General features: G+C 44.6%; 1 protein-coding gene across 1 annotated transcript; it reads right to left on the reverse strand.

Moving 5' to 3' along the window:
• Nucleotides 1–2725: 2725 nt before the first annotated feature.
• Nucleotides 2726–15513, reverse strand: LOC124665252 (GDSL esterase/lipase At1g71691-like). The gene is made up of 4 exons (XM_047202676.1): nucleotides 15264–15513; nucleotides 13288–13418; nucleotides 3119–3581; nucleotides 2726–2958 (listed from the first exon to the last, which is right to left on the reverse strand). Exons 1-4 carry the CDS (start codon nucleotides 15511–15513, stop codon nucleotides 2726–2728), a joined length of 1077 nt encoding a protein of 358 aa, XP_047058632.1.
• Nucleotides 15514–15755: the final 242 nt, after the last annotated feature.

Raw genomic sequence — 15755 nt, forward strand, 5'->3', positions numbered from 1 at the left:
CACTCATCCCACAACCATCGGAGTCTGAGCGCGCGAGAGAAGTTCTCCAGGTCTAGGACCCCAAGGCCACCCAGATCTCTTGGACGACAGACTTTCTGCCAGTTGACCTTGCATTTCCCCCACGCTGATGACTTCCTTGCAGGCCCAAAGCATACTACGACTGATCTTGGCGAGGGCCTTTAGAATGCTCTTGTCCACTCTTAAGGCAGATAATAGGAAAATGGGCAGTGAGGAGAGAACCGACTTCACAAGAGCGGTGCAGCCAGCCCTATTCAGAAATTTGCCCTTCCAAGGGTTCAAACGAGCAGCCGCCTTATCGATGAAGGGTTGGAGACCCGCCCGCCTTAGCCTCCCAAGCGACAGAGGCAGGCCCAGGTACTTGAGTGGAAACTGAACAGTAGCAGCAGGGAAGTTTGTCAGGACCGACGCAAGGTCAATGTCGGAGCAATGAATTAGGGCTATGGAGATTTTTGCCACATTTTTCACCAAACCGGACACCTCCCCGAAGTTCTGAAAGATATTGGCCAAGGCTAAGACATCATGCTCAGAGGGGGTCAAGAAGATGACTGCATCGTCTGCATATAAGGAGACTCGGGGACCCTGCAAGCTGACAGGCATCCCATGACAAAGACCGTAGTCTGTGGCCCTTGCCAGAATTTTTTGAAGGGGGTCGATGGCGATATCGAAAAGGAGGGGCGAGAGGGGATCCCCTTGTCGCAGGCCGCACCCGTGGAAAAAATCCTTCCCAGGGATCCTGTTTAGGAGGACCCGGGAGGAAGCCGTAGAAAACAGGGTCGACATGAGGGCATGCCATCTTTGTGGGAACCCGAGGCGTTGCATGAGGTCGAGCATGTAGTCCCATCGCACAGTGTCAAAGGCCTTGGCAATGTCAAGCTTGATGAGAAGGGCCAGGGTTTTGCTTCGAGGTAGCTGGCGGGCGGTGTTTCTGACGTACATGAAGTTGTCATGAATGGATCTGGACTTGATGAAAGCACTCTGACTATGAGAGACAATGTTGTTCATCTTAGGGCTAACCCGACGTGCCATGGCTTTGGTGATGATCTTCGGGACCACATGAATGAGGCTAATTGGCCTGAAATCAGAGATCGATTCGGCGCCGTCTCTTTTGGGCAGGAGCACAATGTTGGCCGAGTTGACGATGTGGAAGTTGGGTGCTGACAGCTCGGAGAAAGCGTTGATGACCCGCATGAGATCTCCCTTGATGGTATCCCAGCACGACCGGAAAAAATATATGGTAAAACCGTCAGGGCCGGGGGCCTTATCCGCAGGCATGTCATCGATCGCCTCCTTGATCTCAAGTTCAGAGAAGGGCAAACCGAGGTCCTCCAACGAGCGAATGGCTGGGTTTAAAACAGCCCAGTTGAGGTCCAGCTGGCGCGGGGGGGGGGGGTGGCCTAACGTTTGGGAGAAGTGATCAAAAAAGAGTTTCTCCTTGTCCTCATGAGCCGTAGACCATCCATCGTTATGCTTGAGTCTCATGGATGTCCAAGAATCTGTTTCATCTTTCATTTGTTTCCCGGTTGGGGACTTTTTGTTGGATGTGGTATATGGTAGTAGTTGCTAAAGCGGCCGCTGCAGGAGCGAGATGCATGACCATGGGGTCTCGAAACCCACTGGTGGGTTTGTCTACTTTATCATCCGCGTGTCAGTTTTCCCCGCCGATGTATGCACAGACAAAACAGTGATGGATTGGGCTGGCAGGGGTCTCTGCCTTTGTTCTGGGCATGTTCCCTCAATTTTTCCTAGGGTGAGCAGTTCATGGCGTGATTGGAGATTTCAGTTTGTTTTCCGGTGTGGCAGCTAGCAGCTTATGTTGGGGCTACCTGTATGTGTTATCCCCCAACCAAATGAGTCCTCATGTGTGAGCATCGCTCAATTCAAATTTTTATTTGATTTTTCAAGTAAAAGCCTCGTCGGTATATGTCTTGCATTAGCAAAACTGCATCCATTTTTTTCCTGAAGATGAATCTAGATGCCTGGTAGTCAGAATGTGTGAGGTGGATACTCATGTTTGTGTTTTGAATCAGCCACACTATTTTCATGTGTGAGGTGAATCTACATCGCCCCGAACTGTGAGAGGGAATTTTATTCATGTGTCCTATTTGTCCTTCATATTTCTTGTTCTTGTGTGGTGATGATAATGGTAGTGATCTTTTTTCAAGATTGGTGTTCGAGTCACCTCAAATGAACATTTGCCCATTTATGTTCTTAAATATTTTAGGACTCCATCACTTCTAATTCTGAGCTTGAATGCGCTCCTAAATAATCTCGACAAGGTATATTTGTTGCTTTTCATGCCTCTTATGAAGGTCAATAGATGTTTCCATAAGAGGCTTTGCAGTGCACGTCTGCATCGTGGAGATGATTTTTATGGTTTCCTGGTGGTTCGTCTGCGACCAGTTTTGAAGCGTTTATGGATTTTGGTGCGGCAGACTGTGCAAATTGATAATTTTGCGCATATTTGCGAGCAGGTGCAATTAATCAAACTCCAACAATATCTCACACCTGAAATGAATCACTTGGAATTGGGTAAAGAGAAATTAGAAGATTCAGCTCAGCATTTGTTTCCCTAGGGGAGTACAAAAAACCAAGACAATAAATCGGTAGATCAATCATCACTTATTTTTTCCATGTAAAAAATTACTAATGTCTCTTTTTTCCCTTGTACGAACTAAACATATAGTATTGCTTCGTAGAAAATAAATCAATATCTCTTATATGCGAGTTGCTTGAAGCTGATTGGCGCGGTGAGCTGCGTTGATCCATCAAATAATCCCACGGCCCCCAGCTCGGCGGCCTGCTGGGTGAAGTGGACAGAGTCCCAAAACAAATAGGCATCCCGGTCAGCACATAACGTGTCGTTTCTCATACATAGTTCTCCGCCCTCCGCACCCATTCTCCCTGTTCCGCAGCACGCGCTGTCCAAATTCACAAACCCTTAAAAATTAAGAAAAATCATAGCCCAATTAGCACATGTTATACACAAAAAATTTCAAAACGAGAGCCAAATAAATAAAAAAATTCTGGAAAATAATCACGGATTTGGCTCCAATCCAAAATGCTAAAACACCGAATTCTAGTCTTTAGAAACATTTACCGAGTGTTTGCAGGTTGAAGACGGCAAAGGAATCGGCGAGGGAGTAGGAAAAGTTGGGGAGCTTCGAAGCAAGGTTGGCAAGAGCCAACTTCACAATGGCAGCGAATCCAGCAGCATAACGGTTAAGAGCTTCGTTGCAGGCCCCAGTCTTGTTTAGCACGCGCACCCGTGGCAAGCACCCTATCGGACCCACATTGATGATCCCGAACTTCCTCGCGCCCATTCCGTACAGATCTGCAATGGCCGCGGAGTAGTTGGAGACGAGGGTGGCATAGATCGTGGCGACGTCGGCTGCAGTCTTAGGGCTGGTCTGGAATAGATCATTGTTGCCGATGCCGAGGAGGAAGAACGAGTTGGCGAGAAGTGTGGAGACCTTGTGGGTGCCCCAAGCATCCTCCATCTTGGACTTGGTCGACGCAAAGTAGAGCAACTGCTTTGATAGCGGGATGTTATTTCCTGCGTTCTGCAATAAGTCATCTATAAGTCATCTAGTTAGTGTTAACTTGAGCTATACCAAAGGTCATATGTAAGAGGAGGGTAACCTTGCTATGTGAAAAATAATAATGTTTTGAAATATGTTTAAATAATGTATCCAATACCTTTATCCCATATAATATTTCAGAATTTCATTAAATCTCAAAGCCTAAATATTAGTCAGCCTAAATGTATGGCAGCCCATATTGGTGGCAGCAGATGAGTGACAAGAAGTGGAGAGGTAAGTTTACTACCACATGGAAAGTTGAGAGGAAGTTAGACCACCTTATAAGTGATGTACGTTGTTTCACGACTTGTTAAGTGAGAAAGAAGAGGAGTGGTACATGCGCTCTTCCTCCTCTACCGCCGCTTCCTCGTAATAACATGTGTGCAGTGCCATGCCACACTCGTGTTTCATGGATTGATCCTCGAGCCAATTTTGCCATGCCACACTCGTGTTTGTTGTATTGAGCATCGAACAGAGCTCTCCACGGGTGAAACAACCTAGCTTAGCCTCGTCTGGCTTCATGTTCTTGAAGGTAGCAGTCTTTGCATGGTGTTAGCACGGTAGATAGTTCACTTCAAAAAAGTTCGTTCAGCTAAGGAACATGCATCATGCCCCTACTATAAACAAGAATCTCGTTATTGGACTCTCTTCTCAGAAGAGTTGGGTTTAAGGTTGTGTTAGAGTCAAATAATGTAGTTCTTTCCAAGCATGGACAATCTATTGGTAAACACTGTGAGTGTATAGGCTTCTTCCGCTTTTCCCTTTCATATTTTAGCAATAAGTTGCTGAACCATATATGTGACAGTGTTAATGATGAAGCCAGTCGTTGGCACTCTCTTATTTATGTTACAATAATTTTGATTTAATATCTCAATTATCCAATATGAATTTAATTATATTTTTACTATTGTTAAATATTCTAAGTGTCATTGTTGTGTGCAATCAAAAGAACATGGGAATCCTCATGCATAATGCGGTTGAGGATAGAAACTTGGCACCTATAGAACATATATATTCTAATCTATACAAGATAAATGGTATCTTGACAAAAGGTATAAATAGATATTTCATGATAATTATTGATGATGCAACTAGATTTTGTTATGTTTATGTGTCGCAAACTAAAGATGAAGCATTTGACTGCTTTAAAATGTTTATCATTCTAGCACCCTATGCGCCACATGATGTGAACACTGACGCCAAGAGAAAGGAGAAGTTCCTAGATTGCCTCAATGATGAATTGTCCATTTCGTTGTCAGTTGTTTATATCCCTACATATCAGTCATCGGTGTTTGCATTTTCTCTTGTGTTAGTGCGTACATATGCACTAGGTAGGACAAAAGTATCACAAAAAATCATGGTGCTTGTGTCGTCCTCCTGAGGGCGACTGGGGGAGGGGCACTAGGGTTGGTGTCATGGTTGTTAGGTGTTTGACGGCGGTGCGGTCGTGGTGCTGGTGGCGGTGGGAAAGTTGGCGTGGAATTTTGCCTTTGTCTTTTATTAGGGTATCTTTTGCTCGTTCTTATCGGGAGTGGATGGTGTTCCCCTTCCAAATGACAACACCATTGCAGCTGGAACATCTCACGCTAATTCTCTTCTCTTACCAACGATGTCGTCTCTGCTCAGCTTCTCCGCATATTCGCGTTCAACCGGTGCTCCCGGTTTCCCTTTTCATTTTGGTTGTCCTTGGGCTTTAAAGCTATTTTTATTGTGCTTGTCACAACAAGGTGGTCTCTTCTGGCCTTTCTTGTCATCTCTTAGACTACATAGTTCCTTATTCTAGGGTGAATGTCTTCTTCGTCTTACGGTCTTGCACCTTTCGATACAGGGTGAAAGGGAAAGGTCCCTCTTTAGCGATGGTGGAGGCTCCTTTGTTTCTCTTCGCACCTAAAGCTGATCACCTTGTGCTGCCCTCAAGTCGATTGGCTGATCTGATAGTGCTGATATGTTTCGCTATGACGAGCATGGACAAGTTTTGTTTAAGCTGCGCTTTTTTTCCTTAATTTTTTGTGTGGCTAGGTTGTGCATTATGTTGTAAGCTGTCGAACAGCGTGAAATGCACTTTTGATCCAACGTGCATACGCTCCTTTTACTCAAAAAATAAATATCAAAATGTTATAAAGTCTAGGAGTTGTTTTGGCATGTGTTCCAAAAAAATGACATTTTTTGTGACCTATGTAGAAAAGATAAAAACTACTCCCTCCGTCCCAAAATGCAAGTCACCTAAGGATTAGTTAAAAGTCAACGTTTTTAAAGTTTGACCAAGTTTATACACAAAAATATGAACATTTACAATACTAAATCATTATCAATAGATTCACTGTAAAGTATATTTTCTTAATATGTCAATTCGATATTGTAGATGTAAATATTTTTCCTAAATATTTGGCCAAAATTTGTAAGGTTTGACCTTTGGCCGATGCTTAGACGCCTTACATTTTGAGACGGAGGGAGTACCTCACAAAAAGCAAAAAACAATTTGGCACAAGTCACGCAAACATTCAATTTTTATTGTAACGACTTCCTGAGCAGGTAGGACGTGGAGATGTATGCGCAATATTTTCTTTAGGAATGGTTTGACAATTTTATTCATATGTTTAAGATGTTTTTTCAACAAAGCCAGCATCAATGTATCTTTCCATCGTTGTGACTTCATTATTAATTTAAAGGCTAATATATATGCCTTCAGTTTAAACAACGTGTACGCAATAGAATAGAACGGTGAATCAGAGACAAAGGGTGCAAAGTCTCACCAGGAATATACATATGACTTCCCAAATCAAGATACAATCTGGGTGATCGCATCGATACGATTGTCTAACGTTAACTAGATGTAACACCCCGACCATCTTTGGGTCAGGCATGTTACAACTAACAGCTCTCTACAACCTCTAAACTAGTCTCACATATTAATACATATCTTTCCTGCCCATTTTTTCCTTACTTGTGCAACATGCTCAATCTTGGAGTTCTTTGGAGATGAGTATCCGAAAAAAAAGTTGCAACTTGTTGCTACGAGCATTGTATCAATTCTATTAAGTCCTCGGCCAGGATATCAAACTCAACCCCCTTTGAAGTTTGACGTCATCGCCGATCAACCCTAGGCTAGGAACGCCCCTTCTTGGCATGTGTCCATGCGTCTAGTACCGGCACACATGCATGTTTGTGTGCCAAGCGGGATGCACTGGCCATGTTACGCTTGCCCGAGCCCCTACTTGCACACACCCGTGTTACCGCAAAGGTTGTCTATAATACCAAATATAATACCTCAACAACCCCTAGGCCGGGCCTGTTACCACTTACCACTGACAACTCTATACGATCTCTGGACTAGCGCCACAGTCTTTCATATGCAGTTTATTCTCACTAGTGAGTAACCGGGATCAACTTCTTGGTCAGTCACCCATTCTCAAATCACTTCAAGCCAAACACGCTTAACGTTGAAGTTTTTTAAAGATGAGCTTTCAGAAAATAAATTAAAATTGTTGGTATGAGTATTTTACCAATAATATTAAGCCTCAGGTCAGGATATCACACTAGACCTAATTAGACCGATCACTTTACTCTCTTACTCTCGTATGGAATGCATGCTCGTTATTCCCTTGTGATGATTTACCTATGTACCCACAAACAACTTTCGCCCGTTGACATAGGCATCCCCAATGGGCCTGCCGAAGATGGTACCCGGGGTTTACTGAAGGCCCACAGGTCGAAGAATATGAAGTTCAGAAGCCCAGCTAGTTGTTAAGGAAAGATAGAGTTGTATTAGGAAAGTAGAGATTTGTAACTTTACGGGTTGGACTCAGAGAGTCTCCCGGAATCTGTAAACTTGTGTAATACGAAACCCTCGACTTCACCTCCTATATAAAGGGGAGTCGAGGGATAAAGAGAGGATCGAATCATTGTTAGCGCAACCCTAGTTTTCATAAGCAGTCGAGTACTTTTCCGGCTGAAACCCTCGAGATCTACTTGCCCTCTACTTCCAACTAAACCCTAGTCTACAATCCGTAGGCATTGACAAGTTAATCCCTTGTCAATTGGCGCCGTCTGTGGGAATTAGAGGCGACAAGGAGCTGATCTCGATGGCACGTTCAAGATCGTCGACTTCTTCGGTAGGAAGCAACGCGATGGATAGAGGTAAACGGATCAAAATTGATCTAGTCGATTTTGTTCCTCACCCGCCCTCCCGTTTGGATGCATATGCGTATCTGGAGGAGCCCATGAAGATGATGTTTGGAAAGTTTCACTTCCGCGTAGAGAAAGAAGGATCGTATCGTCTCGAGTTTCCGACTTCGTCGGGACTGCTGGAGGTCGATTTCGATTTTTGGGACTCGGCATCATCAATCGAATCAGGCGATGAAGAGATTTCGCCGTCACGCTTCATCAACACAATGGCAAGCGAAAAGCTCGCCAAAATCTTCGGCGACATGTCCTTCGAGTCGTCTGCGGACTCTGATATAAGCAGTGACTCGGACAGCATCGACAGCTTCAACTTCATCGACAAATCCATAGCTGTTGGAGAGGTCTTCACCGATCTATATGACGGTGTCACCAATCCCGACAAATATCAAAGTTCAAAATATCATCAAATCTATGCAATTGGAGATACAAGTCGTCCACAGGAAGAGACATCAGAGAACTTCGATAACGCGGGAAACCCGTACGTTGATCCCGCGGATCTTACGCGAGGTTTGGGGACCAAATATATTGGACCTGGAACACGAGAGATGGTGCAATTTCCGCAGGCAGTATGGGATAGAGTTGCAAGAGCTATTGATGGCACAGAGCCAATGACCGTAACGGCGACACCTGAAGAGTTACAAGCATACCAATATAGACTTGCCCGTACTAGACGGGAGCTCGAAAAACAGAAAATTGAGCTAGATAGAAGGCAAGCCGCGGCTTCCGCGTCAAGCAGGCGAAGGGCGGAGTTGAGTCGAAAATCAGGTACTTCGGGAGATAGTCACAGAGCAGCTCGAAACAGAGCAAGATCTCGGCTGCAAAACATACCTGAGGCTGGCAGGAAGAATATAGTTCAAAACCTAGACATGTCCTTTATGTCCATCGACACAAGGGGGAATATCATTCCCAAAACACCAGAAGCTGGATACATGGCGACACAAGCTTTCATACTTGCATCCAGGCCACCTCCCGGAGATCCAAGAGAGGCGTTGTATAACATGGCCATGGCAGGAGTTGGAGCCATGGGAACAACATTCGCAACCACACCTCCCGAAGGATCTGCAAGGCAAAATAGTCCACGACCTACTGCAGCAGTGCAGGATCCCGCGAGAGCGAGTGGGGCAAGAGATGCAGCGACTCAGGCAAGGGTGGATAGAGCGCGACAGGACAGAAGGGAACGTCGGCATTCACCAGAAGTTGATGAAGAAGATATGTGTGGACTCCCGTGCTTTACGAGACGAGTCCGAAAAACTCGGGTCCCGTCAGGATTTAAGCTGCCCGATAATTTCAAAAAATTCGATGGCTTACAAGATCCTGAGGACTGACTAGTTGATTATCTCGAGACGGTGAAGCTGATAGGTGGAACCAGAGCCATGCAGAGCATCCAAGTACACCTGAGTGGAGCCGCACGATCGTGGATAAAGAAGCTGCCTGAGGGATCTATCGACAGCTGGGAAAGCTTGGAGGATATATTCGTGAAAAATTTCCGATCCACGTGCAAGAAACCAGCATCATTGGAGGAGCTGAGGGCTTGCAGGCCGAAGTACGACGAATCAATGAGAAAGTATATCCAGAGGTGGAACATAATCAAAAACTCGGCAGAGAACATATCTGACGAGAGAGCATAGATGCGTTTGTAGCTGGTATTCGAACGAGAGACTTTATCGAGGATTTGGGAAGAACCAACCCAAAAACAATATCAGCATTGATGGAGATAGCGAATCGGTGGGCAGACGGAGAAGATGTTGTTCACAACAAAAGGCATAGGTCGCCTGAGGAGGACCGCAGCCGAAACTTTCAAAATAGGCGACGATTTCCTCGACAGTTTTCAGACTATGATGCTCCTGGCCAAATATGGGCTGGGTTTCGAGGAAATAGCAGTGGAAACAATCGAGATAATTATCAAAAAAGTGGTGAGCAGCGTAGCGACTACAAGGACGGCTCCCGTCCCAACAGACAAAATACTGGTCCGAGGTTCCAGAGACCATATATATCTCCCGAGGATATGATGAACGGACCATGTCAAATGCATTTTTATCTCGACAACAATGGAAAGAGACAGTCGGGACATCTGCAGAAGGATTGTCGAACTTTCCAGACGTTGAACAGATATGCAGGGCACGCTAACGCACAGGAAGCACAGCGAAACCCTCAAGGGCCAAGGAGTGAGATACACCTTCCACCACCTCCCGCGATTACGGATGCAAATCGACAACATCTGCAAATAGCGGCGGCTCCAAACCCACCTCCTTATATCGATACCAATGGCGCGGTTTCGATGATTCAGAAAGCCAGGCCGTCCAACAGAGCTCAGAAAGTAATCTCGCGACAAGTGTTCATGGCAGAGAAGATGCCTCCACCAACAATTGAGTACCTGAATTGGTCGGGACAAGATATTGGCTTTACCATAGCGGACCACCCGCAGTAAGTTCCTCGACCAGGGCAATCAGCACTGATTTTACCAGCAGTGATCGCAGGATTTGACGTTTCACGGGTGTTTATAGATGGAGGCAGCAGCTTAAACCTTATGTACGCAGATACATTGAGGAAAATGAACATATCGCTGGGGAAGATCAATCTCGATGTTCAGTTTGAAACCCGAGAGAATTACAGAATAGAAAGGCTAGAATTTGAAGTTGTGGATTTCCCGTCGCAGTATCACGCTTTGTTGGGACGACCAGCTTATGCCAGGTTCATGGCGGTACCACACTACACATACTTGTTATGGAGGCTCCCTGGACCCAAAGGACCAATTACAGTCAAAGGCAGTTTTGCGCTAGCTGATAAGTGCGACAAGGATTTTCATCGACTATCAGAAACTTTCGGGATGCAAGCAGAGTATATGGAATCAAGGTTAACAACTGACTATGATGTGTTGCCAGATGTAGGGAGGCCACTCAAGGAACCAACCTTTGACACTACCAAAAACTCTAAGGAGGTACAGATTCACCCGACATATCCCAAGAAAACAACATCCATTGCAAATAACATGGACCTCGCATAGGAAAGCGCGCTTGTCGAGTTCCTCCGTGAGCACTGGAAAATCTTCGCATGGTGTCCAGCTGACATGCCAGGAGTACCCAGGGAACTTGCCGAGCACCACCTTAATTTGGATCCAGTAGCGAGACCAATTAAACAACCTTTGCGCCATTTTTCGGAACCAAACCGCAAGGCTATGCTGTCAGAAATTAATCGACTCAGAGAGGCTGGCTTTATCAAAGAACTGCATACAGAGGCCACATGGGTAGCTAACCCAGTACTGGCGTCGAAGAAAAACACGAAAGTCCTTCGCATGTGCGTCGACTTCACGTGTCTCAATAAACATTGCCCAAAGGATCACTTTCCCCTCCCGAGGATCGATCAAATTATCGACTCAACAGCGGGATGTGAACGTCTTTCCTTTCTGGACGCATATTCTGGTTATAACCAGATCAGACTAAAAGAAGATGACGAGGTCAAAACAGCTTTTATAACACCTTATGGCGTGTTCTGCTACAGAATAATGTCTTTTGGTTTGAAAAACGCGGGAGCAACATACCAGCGGATGATGCAGAAGTGTCTTGCAACACAGATTGGCAAAAACGTACAAGTATATATCGATGATGTCGTCATAACAACAAACAAAGGGTCAACTTTGATCGAGGATCTGAAGGAAACTTTCGACAACCTTGATAAGTTCTGCCTCAAGTTGAACCCGACAAAGTGCTCCTTTGGCGTCCCTGCGGGAGAACTTCTCGGGTTCCTAGTTTCAGCAAGAGGAATCGAAGCCAATCCAGAGAAAATCCAAGCCATCGTAACAATGAGGAAGCCAACAAAGTTGAAGGAAATACAACAGCTGACTGGGCGAGTCGCAGCTTTGAACAGATTCGTCGCCAGGCTAGGAGAAAAGGCGTTGCCATTTTACGCCTTGATCAAACAAGGAGAGAAGTTCCAGTGGAACGAAGAAGCAGACAGAGCTTTCAAAGATCTTAAACGCACAATCTCGACACCACCAATCTTGGTGGCGCCTAAGGAGAAGGAGCCTCTCCTGTTATACATCGCAGCCACGCCTCAGGTGGTCAGTACAGTCCTTTTGGTCGAACGAGAAGAGAAGGAAAACTACATGGAGTACAACGGCCAGTATACTTCGTCAGCGAAGTCTTATCACCATCAAAACAGCGGTACCCGCAGTACCAGAAGCTAGCATATGGAGTGTTTACAACTGCAAGAAAACTGTGACACTATTTTTCGGCGCATCCGATAATAGTGGTCAACGAGGCGCCTTTATCCAACATATTAAACAATCCAGAAGCTACGGGACGTGTCTCCCTTTGGGGAATAGAACTTCCCCTCGGGACATCACATAAGAAAAAAGAAAAGCAATAAAGTCACAGGTCCTACCAGACTTCATCGCAGAGTGGATGGAGCTGCAAAACACGGGACCTCCAGATTTATCGAGAACTTGGACCATGAACTTTGACGGATCCAAGAGACTAGAGGCGGCTGGAGCAGGCGTAATACTAGTATCACCTCAAGGCGACAAACTGAAATACGTACTACGGATGACGTTTCCAAACGCATCTAACAACGAAGCAGAATATGAAGCACTTATACATGGGATGAAGATGGCGAAAGCTTGTGGTGCAACTCGATTAAAAATCTTTGGCGACTCACAGCTGGTGGCTCAACAGGTGATGAACCAATGATGTCATACCAAGAGGTCAACACTGATAGTGTAAACATTCATTTTGATCTTACTAGCCATAATGAGGTAACAAATTAAGATAGTAACATGCAGCTACATGGAATATCAACTAAACATTTTGATAGCATAACATGTTAAAAAAATTGAGAAAAGAGATGGATGTGGTAACTAGTTTTTCTACCTTCATATTACACATTCCAAGATAAAAATAGCTCTAGAAATTTGTAAATATGGATATCTATGTTAGTACATCTATGAGACTACCCACTATGCAGGTAATAACTAAGATTAGTAACATATGTATGTTACTACTATATGTTACTTCCCACTACGACTAATCTTAACATCTTTGTTCCGTTTAAAACATACTTAGTTAAATCATGAAAACCTTATCATGTGATATCTCCTCAAATTATCCTCACGTATTTGTTTTGAATTATTTGTTTTTAATAATTTTGTACATACAATGCTGCCCTAATGATTTTCTTTTCGAAATAGGAAGCGAAGCCCAACCTCTATATCAATAGATGCACATAGCCGTTTTATTTATTGCAAATGATGGAGGTTTAAATTATTACAATCATCATTTAACTAAGTTTGAGATGTGTATCAACCACCAAAAAATGAAAAGCAACAAGATGCTATCCATTTTGAATTTTACTAATATGTTGCCATCTTGTAGCCTGAAAAAAAAAGTCTTATGTGTAATTGTGAGCAGCCGGATGCACCCAGCATACGCTGCACTAATGACGGAATGGAAGCTACATCTATAACATGCTATGAGATGGTCTCCGAAACAAAAAAAGAATAAGCTGCACTTACAGTGGAGTCGAGGATCCCTGCTCCTGCCGAGGCGTAGCTGACTCCTCTCGTCAGCGCGCTGGGGATGATGTAGTTGCGTGATTTCAGCACTAGGTAGGCCAAAGGGCTCCTCTCAAAGCCCAAGTGCTTGGCTGCATCCATGGATCAAGTTAACATAATATTAATATGAACGCATGGCTTTTGTATATAGTTTATAACACTTTCATCAGTGCAAGGTTGTTTTGGAGGATCCCTGGTTAGATAACATAGCTTTACAGACAATTTTCCTTGGTTGTTTGATATTTCGTTGGCCCAGGATGATACTTTTATGTATGTAGTTAGCAATAACTTCAACATTTCTTTCAGGATGATACTTTTCGTTGGCCCATGAATTGTTACATCAACCAAATACTATTAAGGCCAGGATTTATGTGCTTCCTATTAGTGTTGATCCTGATGTGGCACAATGGTCTCTAAGGGAATCTCCAGCGGCCAGAATTATTTTGAACATAATTTATGTCTGTTTTGATCTATTTGCCTCAGGCCATGGATAAATACATTAGCTTTTTTTTCTCAGTTTGTCCGTTTGCGTCCAACCTGCCCCAGTGGTACTACTCTTTTTCTGACCAGAGCGGTATGGGCCATGCATTAATTTGGGGACGAGAGAGAGGGTACATGCTTTTGTGTGGCTGGTACATGGGCCAAACGGGGCATGTGATGGACATAGAGACAAGTGGATAGTGTCCGCCTAGACACAAATCTAACCCAAATTTAACCTGGAATGCGTCCAAGCGGACATGCCGGTCATTTTGAGTCGTCCGGCTGAGTTGCGGATTTTTATTTTTCTGTCCCCCCTGACCCAAACCCAAACGGACACAAAATATCCGTTTGTGTTGGGCCGCTGGTTCCGCGAGGATATATAGCCCGGAGACGACGAACAAAAATGCGTTCATTTGCCTCAAACTTTAGAGGGGCTCTAATCGAATGATTACCCAATAGGTAAAAAGAGCTTTTGTTTCCTCTCATCGAGATAGAGGTAGACAAAAGAGAGATTTTCGTCGTTTGTGCATCACTCGGATAGATGCCCTAACCAAAAATAAATGTTTTACTACTCTTTCTACTTATCAATCTCTTGAGAAAATATTGCTGATGCTCATAATAAATGGATCTGAAAACCTAAAATGCCTTCGAAGATTAAGATCGATCTTGCTGTGACCAGTCTCTCAGGATGTTGGGCTGACTAGCGATAATATGAGAAAAGAAAATGGGTTGGAATTCCCTTATGCTCCTTTTGTAATTGTGGACAACGTTAATCGCCTCTTCTTAAACTGTGTTGTTGCAAAAGTTGTCGGCAGAGTTAGGTGCTTGTTTGGGGTCAAGTACATGCCCCACGAGTCTTTGACAGAGTTTGGCTATGCTTACCTATCTGGGCATAAGAAATTTTATAATCTTTTGGCTGTTTCTATATGTTGGTCAATCTGAAATATGAGAAATAAGATAACCTTTGATAAATACGTTTTGAAGTTTCCTGTGATAGCGATCTTCACGATTTTCTCTTTTCTAAACTATTGGGCAGGTCTGTACCGTGATGAAGATTTTGAAAAGATAAAGCTTGGGCTCCAAAGCTGATGAACAAAGCAACGATGATGGCAAGAAGCATGCAAGGGGAGCCTGCTTGGATGGCAAACTTGATGATTGAAGGGACATGATCACCTCGTCAACTTGTTGTTTCATCGCGTTATGTTTAAACCTGTTGGTTTTGGTTTGTGTGTTTTGTGAACTTCTAGTGTGCTTGAGTGTCATCAGGTTTTTGCCCCGCAGTGGATACTCGGTGCCGAGTATCTGTCAGCGGGTTTCCTCATGATGTAAAGGCGGTACCTTTCCTCGTCTCCTCCATGTTGTGTGTCTGTTGTCCGAACAGATTTTGTATTTCCGTTATACCGTATATAATGGAAGAGGTAGCTCTTTTTAAATAAATAAAAAAACATCATACATACCGATAAAGTCAGCGAGGTTGTAGCCATTGCTAAACCGTCCGGTGGGCATGGGGCCGCCGGGGAAGTCGACGCCATAGAAGGGCACGTTGGCCCTGGGCACATCCTTCCCCGACAGGTGGTTGTTGTTCCCCACGTCCAGGGTCGAGCCACCCAGCACGAACACCGCCGGCACCACCGGCTTGCCCAGCCGCGCCGTGCTAGCGCCGACGGCCAGCACCACCACAAGGCCGAGAAGTACAATATGCTTCATGGCCCCTTGTCTACCGAGCTAGGGATCGAGCTAGCCAGCTAACTAAGGATGCCAAGGTTATGTGCAAACTAGTTATCGCTAATCGGTAATGTGCTAAGTGTGGTTAAGTTGATGGCAAGGGGTATATGTACTTATAAGCTAGCCAAAATGTCGACGATGGACGCGGCAAGTTAGTGATTCGATCCATGTGCTAAACGATCAACCTGTACCGATAAGCCCGAATCTTCTGGTAGAATATGTGT

The sequence above is a fragment of the Lolium rigidum genome, chromosome 1 (assembly GCF_022539505.1).
Source record: "Lolium rigidum isolate FL_2022 chromosome 1, APGP_CSIRO_Lrig_0.1, whole genome shotgun sequence".
Taxonomy (NCBI): domain Eukaryota; kingdom Viridiplantae; phylum Streptophyta; class Magnoliopsida; order Poales; family Poaceae; genus Lolium; species Lolium rigidum.

Excerpts from the sequence above, each read along its gene's own strand:
- LOC124665252 (XM_047202676.1), bottom strand. The coding sequence starts at position 15,513 with ATGAAGCATATTGTACTTCTCGGCCTTGTGGTGGTGCTGGCCGTCGGC. Across the intron at positions 13,419-15,263 it reads CAACCTCGCTGACTTTATCG|CCAAGCACTTGGGCTTTGAG; the intron begins GTATGTATGATG and ends CCATGGATGCAG. Across the intron at positions 2,959-3,118 it reads CTTCAACCTGCAAACACTCG|GGTTTGTGAATTTGGACAGC; the intron begins GTAAATGTTTCT and ends TTAATTTTTAAG.